Source organism: Triturus cristatus, chromosome 8 (genome assembly GCF_964204655.1).
Source record: "Triturus cristatus chromosome 8, aTriCri1.1, whole genome shotgun sequence".
NCBI lineage: Eukaryota > Metazoa > Chordata > Amphibia > Caudata > Salamandridae > Triturus > Triturus cristatus.
This window is the reverse complement of record NC_140591.1, coordinates 158,203,592-158,223,309: the sequence shown is the minus strand read 5'-3', so window position 1 is coordinate 158,223,309 and position 19,718 is coordinate 158,203,592. Positions and strand designations below refer to the sequence as shown.

General features: G+C 44.0%; 1 protein-coding gene across 1 annotated transcript in view; it reads left to right on the top strand.

The window, feature by feature from the left end:
* The window catches only part of UMODL1 (uromodulin like 1), a 633,174-nt gene that overhangs the window by 303,058 nt on the left and 310,398 nt on the right, over nucleotides 1-19,718 (top strand). The window contains exons 4-5 of the mRNA XM_085621215.1: nucleotides 5,031-5,152; nucleotides 13,725-13,911. Coding sequence (XP_085477341.1) covers nucleotides 5,031-5,152; nucleotides 13,725-13,911 — 309 coding nt within the window. The remainder of the gene's footprint in view (nucleotides 1-5,030; nucleotides 5,153-13,724; nucleotides 13,912-19,718) is intronic.

The following is a 19,718-nucleotide window of genomic DNA, read 5'->3' as shown; positions in this document are numbered from 1 at the left end:
TTCACCTGATTTGAGGCCAAACATAAGTGGCACTCTTTCATTGCTAACTCTAAAAGGAGTCTGTCCCCCAACACTTTTGACACTGGACCCAAATTAGCAGTATTAGGAACGCTTTGTCCTGCATGTCTGGTTAGAGATAACTTTTGCAAATCACCGGAGCAATTGTAATTAGAAAAGAAATAATTTAAAACAAGCCGCATAGAAAGAGGAGCTATAGCTACACTTTTTTTGATTTTCCTCTTTACAGACATTTGATTGGGAAGCAATTATGGTAGTCCACCTATAGGGTAGATCCATTGCTCCTAACTGATGGAGACATTGTTCACACAGACAACATGTCAACTAATAGGAAGGGCACATCACAAAAGAAGCCCAGGGTCCGGGTTCGTAGGGAGGTCTAGCATGTGACTCCGGATATCTAAGTGTACAAACTGCGGATTCCCTTTTTAAGGACAGTTCCCCTCACACATGTCATGCTTCATCATGGGGGTACCTCCTCACGTGAGAACCTAGTCCTCATGTGGGCTACAACCCCCTCACTGCGAGGGAGGAGCTCAGGGATGTTTTTCAAATGGAAGGTGGGTGTACTAAAACCCCATGAAGGCTCGGTATGTACTGAAAAAAGTGCAGTGCTATATTGTGAATGAGTAGAAGTGATTAAAACTGGCTACGGGGTCAGCTATAACGCTATTTTTAATTCAGCTGCCCAGTGTCAGGATTAAAACCAAGATATTGCTGGTAGTACAGGTGCCAAGATTCAAGGCCCCTGTGCTCTTACAAGACCAACATGTTTCAGCCTGATAGACCTTGATTAGTGTCACGGCTTTCTTCAGAGTCGGTAGTGTAGCTACTTCATAAAAAAGTGAAAAGTGTGTGTAATAACATTGAAAAAAATAAGTGAAAGGATACTGAACCAGGATAGTTTTCACTGTTCAATATGTTCGACGTATACCTTAAAATGGAGACAAATGGAGACATGTCACAAAGGTATGCACAAATTCATATCATGAGTACACAATTAGATCCTCCATGCATTGGAAAAATCTCATCACATTCCTATATTATAAAAATGTGTCGCACACTTGGAAGCGTGACTCACCCTTTGAGGTGTACTGAGTTCACCACATCTATTCACGGCCACTTGGCCTAATGGTACGGGCACTACAACCTGTAGAGAGAGGTTCACAGCGTTTTAAAAAAACAGAAAAGCCTGGGGGGGGGGGCAAGGTTTAGAGAAAGAACAATAAAAGGTGCGAGAGTCGCATAAAACAGAGCATATGCACATTTGAGCTAGTTATGACACAATTGACTAACGGCAACACACTAAAAACCAACAACCAGGATCGAGCAAGCCGGGTGTGCTAGACAGGGATGCAAAGCACGGCATTCGGTGACTCCATCCCCTGATAGTAGTGGAATATTGGTGGGGTAGCAGCGAGGGGGTTGTAGCCCACGTGAGGACTAGGTTCTCACGTGAGGAGGTACCCCCATGATGAAGCATGACACCTCTGGTGTGTGAGGGGAACTGTCCTTAAAAAGGGAATCCCCAGTTTGTACACTTAGATATCCTGAGTCACATGCTAGACCTCCCTACGAACCCGGACCCGGGGCTTCTTTTGTGATGTATTAATATGAATGGGGAGTTGGCTCCCACTGGTCCTTAGACCTCCTCTAGCCCCCCCTTGTGTGATAACTAATAGGAAGGGGCCTTCATACACATTTATTTAGTACACGAGGGGCTAGAGAGGACTGGTTTCCAAGCACTGGTTGGGCATTCATTTATGAAGTGTTATTGTGTACTCTGTACAGTTTTGTCTTTCTGCCCCCACAACCTGTATGAGTACACCTTGGACTGCTCTGTCTGGCTACCCTGTTGCTTATGTTCTGAAGTTGTCCTCATGGTCCTCTGTTGGAATCCAGTAATGAGGTGGCCCCAGGGCTTTGGTTCTGCCACCTTGTTGATCAACTTCTTTGCTGGCATTTTATTGGGCAGGCAGTGTGTTAATCAACCTATAAAGTAGTTCCATTGCTCATCTCTGAGATAATGTTAACTTAGACTGTGTGTTAAATACAGTAGGAAAGGGCTTTGCCTGTTGTAACCTGTGGCAACAAGAGTAGTGAGAGGGTTTACACTGTAATCTCTGACAAAATCAATATTTCAATCATAAACTCTCTGAAAAATGCAATGGAAGGGGTTTACAATGTGAACTCTGTGACAAATACCATAGGAGGGATGCAACATTGTTTAACACTGAGAGGCTTTCTAAGACAGATCTCTAGTTCAGACTTTTTGCATTGTCTGCATTTGTAATTTTGTGTTTAGCATGTAGTTGTAAGAGATTTAAAGTACTTGTTCTTTTTAAAAGTAAAAGCACTGGTGGAGCATTGATGAATTAAGTGTTACTGTGCGCTTTACGGAGTATCAGCCATATATCTCTGCACTGAGTAACCCTAGGACTGTTCTGTCTCACTACCCTGAGGGTCAAGTGCTTAAGGGGTTACCTGGTGCTCATTTTGGATCCATTTGTAAAGTGGCCCAGGACATCACAAGTCCAAGACTCCAGTTCTCACAATTAGAACCCAGTAAACCCTTTTATTTTATTTACTTATTGTTTAAAGTGCAACGCTTTTTCCCTGGGGGCTGTCACAGTGCTAAGCAGTTACCGCACCTTTACAATGAGAACACTTCACTTATGAAGAAATACTTATCTGGGGAAAAAGCTGGTTTCTAGTTTTTTCCTAAATCTGCTGTGATTATAAATGAGACGGGCGTGCATGCCGTTGTGCAGCTGCAACATAAGCAAAAGGGCGACCACTCGTTCTATGCGTTCAGCTCGTGCAAGGGCTGAGTTCCAAGGAATCCTGTTTTTCTAGGACCCCTCCCGAAATCAGTTCCCGCCTTCAGGAATGGACGGCAATAGAGGTGCATTGCTATTGCCCACTGCCCCAGAAGAAACCTTCCTGCTTCTGTCTATATCTCACGGACATCCTTCTGGGGCCCCACAAGCTCCAACAGTGGTGGCGCCTCTGACAAATGAGACACATGGACATCATGCTCCATTCGCCACCAGAAACGGGGCCTGCACAGCATGGCTTCATGCGCGGACATTTCCCTGTTTCTAAGGTGGCTGCTGCGCTGAAATGTAAAGACTCGGTGCATTATGGAGTGGGCCAGTGAGTGCTGCAAGTTGCAATCTACGTCTCTCCCCAGCGGTAATCATGTCACCTGTTGTTTTGACTGCTCCTGGCCATCCCTCGGAGTCACCCCTCCTCCATGGGGTGATGACAGTGGTGGGTGAGGGCTATGCTGGGGTGCCCTGGTTTATCTAGTGTGCTTGTGCAGCACTCCTTGGTGCAAGGGGCTGGAGAATCTTCGGCTGCGGTGCACAGGTCCCACGAACTGCCAGAGAACAGCTGATGGAAACCTCTGTGGAGCTTTTCATGTAAGGCAGAGTCCTGGAGCAGAGGTTGAGTGTCTGTGAGCATGGGGGAGGGGGAGAGGGGGAAGGTTAAAAGGAGGAGGGGCTACAGGGTGGCAGATCTGATACTCTGTTCACTGATGTACTTCATTCGACTTTAGATTTTCAGTCACCATTTCTTAAGGCAACCAAGTGCCACAGTGTGCACCGCGGCCTTTTGTGCCCATCCTATATTTGAAAGGTTTTTACGATGTCCCAACTTTCACTTTTCACCTTTGCCGTGTCTATTTCTCTTTCCATGACTGCTGATGAAGCAAACTTGTTTCCCCTCGCTATCCATATTTATTTTTGTTTTAAATTTGAGTTTCACATAGGTCACGCCAATCCCAGCCGGACATCATACCACTTTACGGTGTTAGTGTCATGCTTACATCTTACATAGTAAATCGTTAACAAGACAAGATAGCACAGAGTATGTTCTTTTGTGTTCTATGCAAATGGCAGAAAACATGTACAAGTTCATGGAGACATGAAAAAGCAGAGCATCGGGCCACCGTGTATTATATACACATGAAGGGAACTATGAGTGAGGGCAATATAACAACCACCAATGTGATGGATGGAAGGGTTAAATAGGTCTCAGCCACTGGCGGTCACTCGGGTCGCATTCCAGTCCCTCCCATGCTCTCTGTGCCACACGGGCACCCTGTTGTGCCATCCCTGCAATACAGTCATATATGAAAACAAGAAGGACAAAACATGATATATATAGAAGAGCTCCTCACCAAGCGTGGGCTGAGGTTAAGGTCTATTTAAGGTGATAGTGAAACTATGAGGAAAACACATAAATCACTTGGGGTCTACATCTGCCAATAGAACAGCAACATTTTGACTCTTGCTAGAAGTGAACAAAGGGTGAGCATGTGGGAGCTCAGGGTGCAAGAGGGTTGAGCACACATGGAGCACAGCCAGACCATGGTTCATAAAGCCTCTTTTATCTGTAGGAAATGGGGGTGTGCATCTAGGGGGTCATTGTGCTCCTAACAGGCTCTGGTCTCCGGAGATCTGCATCTCTTGTGCTAGGGATTCTGGGAGGTGGGGGGTGGGGGCTGGGGAGGGTTGAATGGAAGGCTGTGTGTGTGATGCGAAATAGGGTGAAGACACAACTGGATTATCGCCAGTTTTTGTCAACAATAAAGTCTGTTTTTCCTTGCCATTTGCGCTTTTGTTTTGAAACTTTCTATTTCTATTCATGTGGCACTGTCTCTGTCTTTTAATTATCAAAGCCTACTAGTTTCTCTCGTAAGCTTTTTTACGCTATGTGTCAAATGTATTTTCTTTCGATATGTGTATCCCGTGGTATTGACATTCTCGGGTCATTTTTGCGACTTTATTCACACTTACATTATAGAAACAAACTTCGAGTCCTCCACTTAAGATCAGCCAACTCTAAGGTTATGCTTTGCTTATATAAACCCTGACACTTACACATGATTTCTTTTGTAAATTTTGAAAAGTTCGTTCTGAACACTGTTATTCACTTTCCACACCAGCCACATGAACGATCAACTATTTATGTCCACTAAAACCAGTTCTATATTTCCTTTGCAGCTCCAGTGACTAACAGGACAAAATACTGGTACAACGCCACCGTGGATGTGAAAATGGAGTTTGAAGAACTGAGGAGACTGGATCCCCAGTTTATGGACCACGCGCGCCTTTTGCACTCCATGGTATGTTTGTGACTGCTAATGATGTGTCACCACCCACCTTTGAGTACTGGAGAGAGACAGAGGTAAGGATAACAGCTCAATGTACTGTGAGAGGAGACGTCCTGAAAGGCGTGCCCCACCTGACCTACAAGCCTCACCATTGAGTACTGGAGAGAGGCAGAGGTAAGGATAACACCTCAATGTACTGAGGAAGAGACGTCCTGGCAGGTGTGCCCCACCGGACCTACATGCCCCACCATTGAGTACTGGAGAGAGGTAAGGATAACACCTCAATGTACTGTGGCAGGAGACATCCTGGAAGGTGTGCCCCACCTGACCTACAAGCGTCACCTTTGAGTACTGGAGAGAGGCAGAGGTAAGGATAACACCTCAATGTACTGAGGTAGAGACGTCCTGGCAGGTGTGCTCCACCTGACCTACAAGCCCTCCATTGAGTACTGGAGAGAGGCAGAGGTAAGGATAACAGCTCAATGTACTGAGGTAGAGAGGTCATGGAAGGTGTGCCCCACCTGACCTACAAGCCCCTCCATTGAGTACTGGAGAGAGGCAGAGGTAAGGATAACACCTCAATGTACTGAGGTAGAGAGGTCATGGAAGGTGTGCCCCACCTGACCTACAAGCCCCTCCATTGAGTACTGGAGAGAGGCAGAGGTAAGGATAACACCTCAATGTACTGAGGTAGAGACGTCCTGGCAGGTGTGCCCCACCTGACCTACAAGCGTCACCTTTGAGTACTGGAGAGAGGCAGAGGTAAGGATAACACCTCAATGTACTGAGGTAGAGACGTCCTGGCAGGTGTGCCCCACCTGACCTACAAGCGTCACCTTTGAGTACTGGAGAGAGGCAGAGGTAAGGATAACACCTCAATGTACTGAGGTAGAGACGTCCTGGCAGGTGTGCTCCACCTGACCTACAAGCCCCACCTTTGAGTACTGGAGAGAGGCAGAGGTAAGGATAACACCTCAATGTACTGAGGTAGAGACGTCCTGGCAGGTGTGCCCCACCTGACCTACAAGCGTCACCTCTGAGTACTGGAGAGAGGCAGAGGTAAGGATAACACCTCAATGTACTGAGGTAGAGACGTCCTGGCAGGTGTGCCCCACCTGACCTACAAGCGTCACCTTTGAGTACTGGAGAGAGGCAGAGGTAAGGATAACACCTCAATGTACTGTGGGAGGAGACGTCCTGGCAGGTGTGCCCCACCTGACCTACACGCGCGTAGGATTGTTGGTGAGTGCGATCCACTGAAATAGGGCAAAATGTGCTCTTCCTTAATGGAAGATATCAGAGCAGCATCAAGGCACCATCATGGTGGTGACTTCTGAGTAAATTGAAATAGTTTGACTCCAGTACAATTCCAAGATAAATCAATTAAAGAGGATGAATTAAGTAAATATATTAACAACTTCCTCACTTCACTTTCAACTATGAATAGAAGAATATATAAAAAATAGCCAGTAATAAAACAGTCTGAACCCGTTAGCCTTTTCGAGAAACCACAGTAGCTGTCCTGGCAGTTACTCAGGTTGCAGAAGGATGCTTCCTGAAACGCAGCGCCCAAAAGAACCCAAAGAGAAACAAGCATTTGCGAGAGTTTAAGCTCTTGGCATTGTGAATTACAATGCCTTTTATTTATCTATTTTGAAAACCAACACATAAATAAAAGGCATTGTCATTTACAATACCAATAGTTTAAGCTCTCGCAAATGCGAAACCTATTGCATTGCAAATGCTTGTTAATGAGTATTTTTGTTTCCTGGATGTCCACGCCTCTTGCTGCCTCACTCCAAACACACTGAAAGGGAGCGGGTAGTGGAGGGAAATGCTGCGGCCACTTAAGGAATTTGTTTAGGGTATTTAGGTTTCGGCCGGTGGTGTGACACAACACTAGTGGTTTGTCACATATTTTTTGTAAATTTTATTTTAATTATTTGTAATAACTGTATTGCTTACTGCATTTTTTTGTTACTTTTCCTATAAAAAAGATAGAAGGACCCTTGACTAAAACGTTTGTGAGCTGAAGGTGATTATTCTGGTGTCGAATGCTGTTTTGCCCTTTGGGACTAGTGACCAGTGTTGAAATAGTCCCCAGCAGGAGTGTGGCAAAAAGGGGTCAGAGTTGAGAGCCACTGAGTGATAGTCTCCTGGTGCACTCGCATTGTATTCAATCCCTCGGCGCTTTCAGTAGCTGTTTGATTCAAGTTTCATACATGAACGCGTTCACTGAAAGGCCATCCTGGACTTACCTCCAGGTAATGTCAGTGCTTTTTGGGCAGATATCTTAGCTCACAAGTAGTACGCAGAGGGCAGGGCGCCAAGTTGTTGGCTGATACCATTCACTTGGATCTGGGCTGGAGAGGGTCCTTTAAATCCACCGGTCTATCTCACTTTATTTATGGCAAACGATTGCATTTCACATTTTACTGTATTTTGTTCAATTCACTTGACACAAATGTGCATATCTGGCAGAAAAAAATCAGTCCTACTAATGCTGTGAATGCATAAGACATTTTACAGGATAGACCAAACACTGCTTTACTAATTTAACGAATAGTTAACAAAGTTTTCTTTTGATTGCCAACAGTGGGGTTAGATTCCAGGTCTGTGGGATCAAGGTCAGACAGAGATACAATTGAATATAGTAATAGCAGCTATTTATTAAATTGTAAGGTAGGACTTATTCTATCCACTATCATGCTAGGAAATAAAAGAGAAGTAAATATTTAAGCAATTTGTGACAGTGTGTTAAATGGGCAGGTACTGTCTGGTACTCAGTACATGCACCTCCTTAATTTGAAAGGGAGAGTACCTACACTTTTCAGCACTGCTGTAATACCTTTAATGGGAGAAAACCGGCACTCCACAGGAGCAAACAAGTACTCTAAATAGTGAGTACCTGCCCCTCTATATTTCCATTTAAAGCGCTGGTTTATAACAAAAAGGTGAATGGTGGTCCTAAATACACATTGTCCACCTATCATTAAAAAATGACTTCATGTATTGCTCTGCTTACCCCCCCCCCCCCCCCCAACACAAAGAGCTGCCGAATACAGGAGGGCTGTTGCTATTTTTACTCATCTTATGTCTATGAACCTAGAGGAAGCGGACCCACTCGTTTGCCCTCTCATGGCAGAAAGAATCAAGAAGCATGGCTTGAAACCTGTTATTGTTTCACTGCAGGAGCTGGTGACTGAGTCATTACCAAGGTGTTAGTGTATGTGATTCGCTTCCTTTGTTTCCCATGCGCTGTGGTGCATCATGGGAGGGATTGGTTGACGAATATTAAAAATCACCCGGGCTCCTGGACGTGCTTTGAGTGTTGCTGCTCTGAAGTGACACCTAGGCAAAGACTCCCTCTTCCAGTCACAATGACCGGGGCAGACAGTGAGTAGGGTGGGGAGCCGAGTAGTGTCGGCTCTCGTTTACGCACCCTTTGTCACGCCTCACAGGTTTTGGTAGGAACGTTAGAGCAATTCATTATTTTTATGCTGAAGCTAAAGCAAGGGTCTCAAACGCTTCCTGGGATGTTCGAGGACCAGAGTTAGTATAGTAAATTACCATATTCTCTAATATTTGGGAGTGTTTGTGTTTACCCCCAAGTTACAGGTGAAGTATCGAGCCCTTCCGTGAGCATAGCATAATGAATGGGCGAACTGAAGTGAGCACAGCTGCAGTTTCTTTGGTGGTTGCTGTTCGTATTGCAGGGTACACGATAATAACCTAAACCAGTGGTTCCCAAACTGGGGTCCGGTGACCCCTGGGAGCCTCTCCTCAGGGGGTCCGGGACTACTTTGAAAATTGAATAATATTAACAGATCAATAAAGTGTAGATATATAAAAGAGGCTAAATGTACAATTGAACATTATAAAGCATACTGTAAATGTGAAGGAATTTGAAACTGGAGGCTAAAAATTAAATTAGTATCCTCAGATTAATTTGTGGGAGCAGTGCAGGTACATCAAACTGAATATAGTATGGATGATGAGCTGCCTCAATTGAATTTAGAAGAGCTCCAACCATTTTATTAAAATTACATTTTGATTTCTTTATTTATATGTTTTCTAATTAAATAAAATGTGTTATTTGTGTATTTGTTTGAGGAATGCTTTTTTTTGTATTTTTGTGTATTGTTTTGAGGTTCAAATCATCAACATTGCTTAGGCCGGGGTCCCTGACTTCCAGTAATGACTCATGGGGGTCCCCAGATTCAAATAATGATTCAGTTCGGGTACCTGGGTTCCAGTAATGATTAAGTGGGGGTCCCCAGAAGTCAAAAGTTTGGGAACCACTGACCTAAACCACATCTACTCCATCGTACAGTTTAAATGCTGGGGTCCAGTGGCTGTTCTATTGTTATTTGAGCATTTTTATAACGTTGGTGTTATTCTGCCGCTGACGAGTAACGAGTGGACATGCTGCAGGGCATCGCTGGTGGTAACACAATACGTATGATAACACAAGTATAACAAAAATAAATACATTGCTTGTTCGTGAGTGATTGCATTAAACGTGCTGCCATCTAGAAATATATACACTGTATTTCCGTGAGTGAATAAGTTAAACGTGCTGCCATCTAGAGGCTTAAAATAATTTTCGGCTTGGCGATGGTTTTGTGAACTATCGATGTAAGTGTTCCAATTAAACAAAGGTGCAGCCGCCATAGTTGAAGATATGGCTGAGCATGCCTGCGCTGTAATTATAAAAAAAAATAAAGAGTTCTCGGAATTCTAGAAAACCAATTGGAGTGGAAGGGAACTGTAGTTGAGCATTGCTGCTGTGCCAGAACACGGAAGTGACGTTACGCTACCAGAGCCATTTAGGACGCAGAATAAAAGAGCAACACCGCAGTGTACCAATGGGAAACCAGCAGGCGGGAGCCAAGTCATTTTTCAAGTACTCCAGGTCTTACAGACAGTGCATGCGCTGCCTAGGCTCGACCTAAAAAGGAGCTTTCAAATCCTGACTCAGAGATTGGACCTAAAGTGTTTATAAACTTTCACTGCACCCGATTTAAGTTCCCATGCATTTTAATATATAGTAAACCCCTATCACTGTTACTGACCCCCAGCCCTGTATTAAAGGAGAAGAAAAACATAAATAAATTGTGAGAGACCGAGCACTGCATTGATAACAAGCATTGACACAGCCAATCGCTCTGCCTTGGCAATTGGGCAATGAGATTTTAAAGATGCACATTCAATAGAAATTTAAATATTCAGTGCACCGTCTAGACTATGCCATCGGAAGCGGAAAAAGTACAATATTGTGCACATTTATGCTTCATGGGTGATTCCATCGATTATGCATTAGTACTGTCATATGTGATGCCAACATTGACGTTAGCAATTCTGATTTGGAACGTCTTCTGCATTGTTATGAGCTGCACATTGTTGGGGCATTTGTTGATCCGGTTAACTTATGAAATTCTATTTTTACACAAAATAATAGCTTTGTGGAAAATAACAGAAAAGGGTGTACAGTTGCTTAAAAAATGAAAAGGAACACAGCGTGAGCAGAAAGCAAGAGATGGCTCAATCAAGAGTTTCTACAAAAACTGGTGTTCAAAGTTACATTGCATGAGGTCAGCCAGGTTACGCAGTGAGTTCTTTGTACCTGGTACAGATGACTCTGGCGATATACTTCAGTTAATTGGTATAAATCCACACTAGGCAGAAATGACATTACTGTCATGATTTTGTTTAAGGATTAAATCCCAAAAAGCAAAGGACATAGACCGTATGCCCCAAATGTCTACCTATCCCATCCAAAGTGCTGAATAATAATACATTGAATAGTGACCCAGGGAAAAATGGAGGAGGGGATAAGACACTGGAGACACTGGTTCGGAACAGTGCTAACTGTAGCCCTAGAATATCACAGAACCACTGCTTGGTAGGCCTGGGCGGAATTATAATTCCACTTGTGGAATTGGACGAAATTGGGTAACTCCGCCTTACTCTTGTAACACAGAGTTCCAGCCAAATTCTGCCAATTGGTGCATGGCAGAATTATTCTGCTCTTCGCTTCGCAGAGGGACAACGTGAGGCTCCAAAACGCGTGCTTGCAAGAGCGGGTGAGATTTGCCGGCCCCTGCCACAATTTCCAGTCACCATGGAGCTTTATGGTGCCATTTTATAATGTCGGCGGACGTAATCAGTCATGGTCAGAGAGGGCTACCATTCGAGTAGATATTCTCCCGCTCAAGTAGATTTCTGCTCAAATTGACTTTCTGCTTGAATGGCAGCAAAATCACCTTGAATGACTACACGCTGTAGCACATCACACGGTGCCATTCCCAGATGATTTTCACCGTACCAATGCTAAATTGCAGTGTTAGCAGCATCTTTTCTGCCTGTTGGCGGAATTCCGTGGAATCTCGCAGTGTTTTTCTGTAACTCTGTAAAATTCCAAATTACGCTCACCCCTACTCCCAACACCCAACATTCCAAGTTCATTGAAGCAAACCACATCCTGAACATCCTGGCTTCTAAAGCAATCACAGCAACAAGACCACCCTCCCTGCTGCCACAGACGACGTCCGCACCCTCCTCAATCGGGGCCAAACTGCAGCCTGTATCCTTCTAAAACTCTCAGTCACCTCGAATACAGTCTCCCACTGCACCCTAAGCACCAGACTCCACGACGCAAGTATCCACAACAAAGCCCTGGAATGGATCAACTCCTAACTCACCGGCCGAACACAGAGTCAGACTACCTTCGTTGCACTCTGAATCCACAGAGATCAGCTGCGGAGTGCCTAAGTGCTCCTCCCTGAGCCCCACGCTCCTCAACATCTACATGCCCCTTCTCGCAGCCACTATCAGGAACCACGGACTCAACCTCATCTCCTACGCCGACGACACCCAGCTGATTCTCTCCCTCACCAATGAACCCACAGTCACCAAGAACAACTTTCAAGATGGGAGGAAGACTGCCAAAACCTGGGTGAAGGACAGCTGCCACAAGCTCAACTCAGGGAAGACCGAAGTACTCATCCTGGGCTCCACCCCTTCTGCCTGGGATGAATCCTGGTGGCCCGCAGCACTTGGAACCCCCCACACACACAGACCACGCACGAAACCTCAGAATCACCCTGGACTCCTCGCTCACCATGAACCACCATATCAACGCTGTCTAATCATCCTGCTTCCACATGCTATGCCTGCTCTGAAATATCTTCAAGTGGATCCCCACTGAGTCCAGAAGGACGGTCACCCATACACTCATCAGCAGCAGATTCGTCTACAGCAGCGTACTCTCCACTGACATCACCCAGAAACTCCTCAAGAAATATTCAGAACGCTTCTGCCAGACGCAGCCTCAATATCCCCCGTCGTAGCCACATAGCCGGCCACCTGAAAGAACTCCACTGGCTCCCAGTCAAGAAAAGAATCACCTTCAAGCTCCTCACACACACCTACAAAGCCCTATATGACGCAGGGCATGCGTACCTCCACCAAGGCCTCGCATTCCATGCACCGACCAGAGACCTATGCTCCACCCAACTGGCCCCTGCCATCATCCCATGCATCCGCAAGACCACGGCCAGAGGAAGATCCTTCTTCTACCTTGCAGCAAAGACCTGGAACACCCACCTCAGGCAATCACCATCACTTCCTTAATTGAGGAAGGACCTCAAAACCTGGCTCTTCGACTGAACCTCAGTGCCTTTGATGGATAAGCAGCCCACCCTTAGGGGTGAGTAGTTATACTTTACAAGACACCTGATTGATTGACTGTTAGAACTCTTTTGATCAAACAATTAGCTATATAACATACACGTAGAAATGCATTTTCACCACCACTTGCTTGGTGGGAAGTAGTGTTACTAGCCCTGGCCCTACCAGGATACATGCCCAGAACCGACAACACTGAGAAGAGGAGAACTGAGCAGTTGAGATGGTAGGATCAAAGTGCAGGAATAGGAGGAAACCAAGAGCATGACGGACCAATAGGGTCAGTGGGCATTGGAAATGAGAATGGAAGAAAAAAATGAAATTCTGCGACACTAACCAGCGTGATGGACTGGTGCTGAAGCGGAGAAGGTGTAAACAACTAAGGACATTGACAGGCACCTACCTAGTGCTTTAAGAGGCTTATATACCACTGCTGCCCTCTCTGCTCCAAGAGTACCGCCCCTAATTCAGAGGTAAGGATCACGCTAGTTCACAGATTCGTTTCCGTGTCCAAGTCTTCCTTATTTTCCATTCCTGACCCCTTCCGAACTTATATGAGGGTCTAAACCCTTGACATCGAACTGTATGTACCACATCTCTATCACGTTTGTTATTCTTCCTGACAATTACATGTACATAGAAAAAGAATGTTCTTGAAAGCTTGAGGGAACAAAATGACAAACATGCACTATGAGAAAAAAAAGTACAAGCTATCCACTTTAGGACGGAGTATCCAGTCCAGTTCCACATTTAACAAAAATATGTATTTATAAGCTGTTTTCTACCTGCTGAATTTTAAGAAATTATGTTTGTTTTCATTGTTTTTGCAGAACGTGTCTGGCGCTTCACAGTTGCCGTAAGGTTCATTAAAAGCACATTATTTTTCATCCTGCAGATTACTGGTGCACTCTGGCCATGCAATGTTTCTGTTCATCCAATCACCACTGTACAAGCCGAGACCTTCACAGTAGAATCTCAATTTCTGATTGGTTTTCAAGAGCCAGCACTACTAAATGAGGTCTCTGAGAAGCTGCAAGAGATTGTGAGGCGTATACCTGAAGTTATCAACATAAACGTGAAAGGTAAGTTATTCTACATGCTTATTTGCATGACTGACTGACACATCTTGGTGTATGCTCTAAGAAGCCTCTATGAATGCATAGGGTAAGAAAGTGGGTTACTGGTTGACTGGGTTGTGAGCCCTGGTCAAGCTGCAACCATAATCCTTGGAAGGGTGAGGCACATGTCAACCCTAAATTAACCTGTGCTCAACCCTCCAGTAGTTTGCACAGAGCAGTCAGGCTTAATTCAGAGGCAATGTATAAAGTATTTGTGCAACACTTGAAACAGTAATAAAGTGACAACACCACACAACAAGTATCCCAATTCAGATTAGAAAAAATAGAGGGAATTTTAAATAAATAAAAAAAGACAAGAACGACAAAAATCCGATCAGTAGAACAGGAGCTATGCAAGTTTAAAGATTTCAGTGAAAATAGTGCGCAAAGCGCCAACTGTGGAAATCTGGTTGCGCCGAACATGGACAAAGTCACAAGTTCAGGCTGACTGTGATAGAGCATAGGCCGGCTACAGAAACCGAGTTAGACCCGCTATACAAAGTACCTTAAATCCTGTTTTGAGGAGCGTTGCGAGGGTCCGCGTGGAAGATCTGTTGCACAGCCGAGGCGATGCGTTGGTTCCGAGATGCAGAAAAGCTGCAGTGCAAGGGCCTGCATTGTTATCTAGATTCCTGTTGATGAGGGCTTGCGATCTAAAGCCTGGCATCGAGGATGCACCACGCAGTCGGGGTGATGTGTCAGTTTCGAGATGCTGTGAGGCAGCCATACGGAGTCTGGCGTCGTCATTGAGGCTACCGTCGATGTGGGATGCGCGAGCGAACACCAAGGATGTGTCACGCAGTGGCAGTTCCAATGAGGCCATGGGCTGCAATGCGAGTATTTGTGATGGGGAAGATCCATGCAGTGGTGACGATGCATCGGGGTTGTGCCATGCAGCACAGAGGATGAATAAGTTCCACAGGGTCATCAGAGACTGGCAGAACACCTTAGGCCACTTCCATGGGTCCAGGACTGGCGCAGCACCACTTGGCAGGGTAGGTCCATAGATGGGAGAATCCAGGTGCAGGGTCGAGGTTGTTGGAGCCCTCTGTCCCTGAGGCTCAAGTCAGGATGCCGGCCAGCTAGCCCTTGGAGTAACTCTGGTGTCCTGGGTTCAACAGATGCAGATCCAGCCCTTCTCACCCAGGCAAGAGGGCAGCAGGCAGCAGGTCAGCACAACAGGGCAGTAGTCCTTCAGAGTGGCAGTCCTTTAAGCAGTACAGCAGTTCTCCTTCCTGGCAGAGTATCTACAGGTCCATAAGTGTACTGAAGAGTTGATGCCTGAGGTCCAATATTTGTGCGCATTTCTGCCTCTGAAGTGGCCAATGCTTCTAGAGGCTTGTCTTTGGAGTGCACAGGTGCCTTGTCTTCCTTGCCCTGGCTCCAGACAAACGCCAGGTGGTATACAGTCTGTTGTGGGGAGGCAGGACACAGCCTATTCAGGTGTAAGTGGGGCTGTGCCCAGCTTATCTCCCTGATCCTGCCAATGATTGTCCATCCAGGCACACCTAAGCTCCCTATTGTGTGTGGCTGTCTAGAAAAAATACACAAAGGCCAACCTTTCTAAAAGTGACATTTTCGAAGTTATTTAAAATCCTACTTCATCATGTTAGGATTTTTCATTTCAATTCTAAAGACACCAGAAATGAACGAGTTACCTGTTTCTGTGTTACTTTACAGCTTATTAAAAGTAACTCCAATGCTTTTTTATGGGAGAGGTAGGACTTGCAGTAGCAAAAAACGATTTTTAGAGTTATTCACTACTAGGATATGTAAAGCTTAAACAAGTACATGTCCTACTTTTTAAATGCAGTGCACCCTGCCCTCTGAGTTGTCCAGGGCCTACACTTAGGATGACTTAAATGTATCACAAAGGAACGTTTGGGCCTGGCAAAAGAGATATGTTGCCAGGTTGAAATGGCAGTTTAAAATTGCACCCACAGTCTGCAATGGCAGGCTTGAGACATGTTTGAAAGTTCTACTTAGATGGTTGGCACAATCAGCTCTGCAGGCCCATAAGTAGCATTTAATTTACAGGTCCAGAACACAGGAAGTGCCACTATACTGAGACTTACAAGTAAATATAATATGCCAATTGGGTATAAGCCAATTCTCCCATGCTTTAAAGAGAGAGCACAATCACTCTGGAACAGCATGCCCCCTGATCTAAGGAATACTCTGAAACTTCTTTACTTCAGGAAAAACTCAAAAATGGCTGTTTGCTACTTAGGTCTCGCTGTGGTTTCCCCGCCTCTCTTATTCCATAATGCGGGTTTACTGTGGTCAGCACTGGGAAGCCCCATCGCTGGGGAAGTCATGTGCTTTACAAATCATATTATGAGTAACAGTTGGCAGCAACACTGTGCTGCCAGCCCAATCTCACAGCTTTAAAGAGTCAATATGCAACTTTTTCATTTTCAACACGTTTATTCAATATTTGTCCATATTTTTCAACTTTACTGTCTTTATCACGAAAACACTGTCCAAAGGCCCATATTGCTTCACATGAGGCGGTTGTGCCCATCCAGGCCTCTTACCACATCACGACGGGGTTTTAATCCATTTTTGCAGCTAAGATCTCAATCCCAATGCATTTCGGGATATTTTTATGCCCTTCGTCAGGTGCAGCTGTTTAAATACGAAAATAACATAAAACCCATGTTAATCTGCTGTATTTGAACACTGTACTGGTTTTACATGAATGCATTCAACCATGATACTAATGATATGTAAAACGTGACACTACCCAATTCCCACTTAATAATGACCAAAACCAAAGAATCAATAGAGAATTGTCAATGATAATGTTCTTTCCATCGCAAGAGTTTACCGCAAGCCAAGAACCTCCCCCACTCCTTCCTCGATCCTAAACCTGCCATTCTATCCGCATTGCTAAATAAACACTCAACTTGCCTCATGTTTTTTCTAAATTAACTTAGTGCTGACATTGACCCTGAACTCTACCATAAACGAAACTTAATTATAAATAAACATCGTAGCCATTCTTAAATTCACTACTGATTAAAAAAGCTTACCTGTTTGTAATTCAAATGTCGTTCTGGCCACTTGGTGCTCTCCTTTTCTAAATTCTACCGTCTAACCCAGCCTTCTCCTGAGTGAACAATTTAAACATTTACTCAATGCTGATTCAACCAATGATGGCGGTTCAGTTAAATAAGATTACTTCCGACTGGACACTGCAAGATTTGATTCGCCCTTAACAACGAAACTCAGTTCCTCCCTCATGACCTCAATAACTACATTTCCCACAAGTCTTTGCAACAAAAACTACCGTATCAAAAACCAAATAATAAAACCAAAATCGTGCTGTCATCCTTTATAATAATATATCAACACGTTGTATACCTCCCCATTAAAGTGAAATCATTAGTACCAATACAACGGATAAAAACATTATACATCTTTGTTGGACCTAATTTTAAAGTGTTCATACGATGTCTCCATTGAACTCGATATTGAAACTCAATGTTAGAACTCAAAACGACAGTCCATAGATCCTTATTGTTATCTCAATTTCCATGAATTAAGGCAGCGTTATTCGTGAAGATGTTACATGATGCGCTCATCTTGAAGCTTTGTCATTAGTTTACGTCGGGTGCAACCCTGTGTTTGAGGCAAGAAATTCATTGTAAATGCGCAAAGAAGTCGCAGTTGCACACCATTATTTATCCATTTTTCTTATTTCTCAATTTATTCCCATTTGCGTGCAAACTGGGTAAACCGTGCCTCGCCTCTTTGCACGTACATGGATATGAGTAACAGTTGGCAGCAACACTGTGCTGCCAGCCCAATCGCACAGCTTTAAAGAGTCAATATGCAACTTTTTCATTTTCAACATGGTTATTCAATATTTGTCCATATTTTTCAACTTTACTGTCTTTATCACGAAAACACTGTCCAAAGGCCCATATTGCTTCACATGAGGCGGTTGTGCCCATCCAGGCCTCTTACCACATCACGACGGGGTTTTAATCCATTTTTGCAGCTAAAATCTCAATCTCAATGCATTTCGGGCTATTTTTATGCCCTTCATCAGGGGAAGCTGTTTAAATACGAAAATAACATAAAACCCATGTTAATCTGCTGTATTTGAACACTGTACTGGTTTTACATGAATGCATTCAACCATGATACTAATGAAATGTAAAACGTGACACTACCCAATTCCCACTCAATAATTACCAAAACCAAAGAATCAATAGAGAATTGTCAATGATAATGCTCTTTCCATCGTAAGAGTTTACCACAAGCAGAGACCTCCCCACTCCTTCCTCGATCCTAAACCTGCCATTCTACCCGCATTGCTAAATAAACACTCAACTTGCCTCATGTTTTTTCTAAATTAACTTAGTGCTGATTTTGACCCTGACCTCTACCATAAATTAAACTTAATTATAAATAAACATCGTAGCCATTCTTAAATTCGCTACTGATTAAAAAAGGTAACCTGTTTGTAATTCAAATGTCGTTCTGGCCACTTGGTGCTCTCCTTTTCTAAATTCTACCGTCTAACCCAGCCTTCTCCTGAGTGAACAATTTAAACATTTCCTCAATGCTGATTCAACCAATGATGGCGGTTCAGTTAAATAAGATTACTTCCGACTGGACACTGCAAGATTTTATTCGCCCTTAACAACGAAACTCAGTTCCTCCCTCATGACCTCAATAACTACATTTCCCACAAGTCTTTGCAACAAAAACTACCGTATCAAAAACCAAATAATAAAACCAAAATCGTGCTGTCATCCTTTATAATAATATATCAACACGTTGTATACCTCCCCATTAAAGTGAAATCATTAGTACCAATACAACGGATAAAAACATTATACATCTTTGTTGGACCTAATTTTAAAGTGTTCATACGATGTCTCCATTGAACTCGATATTGAAACTCAATGTTAGAACTCAAAACGACAGTCCATAGATCCTTATTGTTATCTCAATTTCCATGAATTAAGGCAGCGTTATTCGTGAAGATGTTACATGATGCGCTCATCTTGAAGCTTTGTCATTAGTTTACGTCGGATGCAACCCTGCGTTTGAGGCAAGAAATTCATTGTAAATGCGCAAAGAAGTCGCAGTTGCACACCATTATTTATCCATTTTTCTTATTTCTCAATTTATTCCCATTTGCGTGCAAACTGGGTAAACCGTGCCTCGCCTCTTTGCACGTACATGGATATGAGTAACAGTTGGCAGCAACACTGTGCTGCCAGCCCAATCGCACAGCTTTAAAGAGTCAATATGCAACTTTTTCATTTTCAACACGGTTATTCAATATTTGTCCATATTTTTCAACTTTACTGTCTTTATCACGAAAACACTGTCCAAAGGCCCATATTGCTTCACATGAGGCGGTTGTGCCCATCCAGGCCTCTTACCACATCACGACGGGGTTTTAATCCATTTTTGCAGCTAAAATCTCAATCTCAATGCATTTCGGGCTATTTTTATGCCCTTCATCAGGGGAAGCTGTTTAAATACGAAAATAACATAAAACCCATGTTAATCTGCTGTATTTGAACACTGTACTGGTTTTACATGAATGCATTCAACCATGATACTAATGATATGTAAAACGTGACACTACCCAATTCCCACTCAATAATTACCGCAAGCAGAGACCTCCCCCACTCCTTCCTCGATCCTTAGTTTATGGTAGAGGTCAGGGTCAATGTCAGCACTAAGTTAATTTGGAAAAAACATGAGGCAAGTTGAGTGTTTATTTAGCAATGCGGGTAGAATGG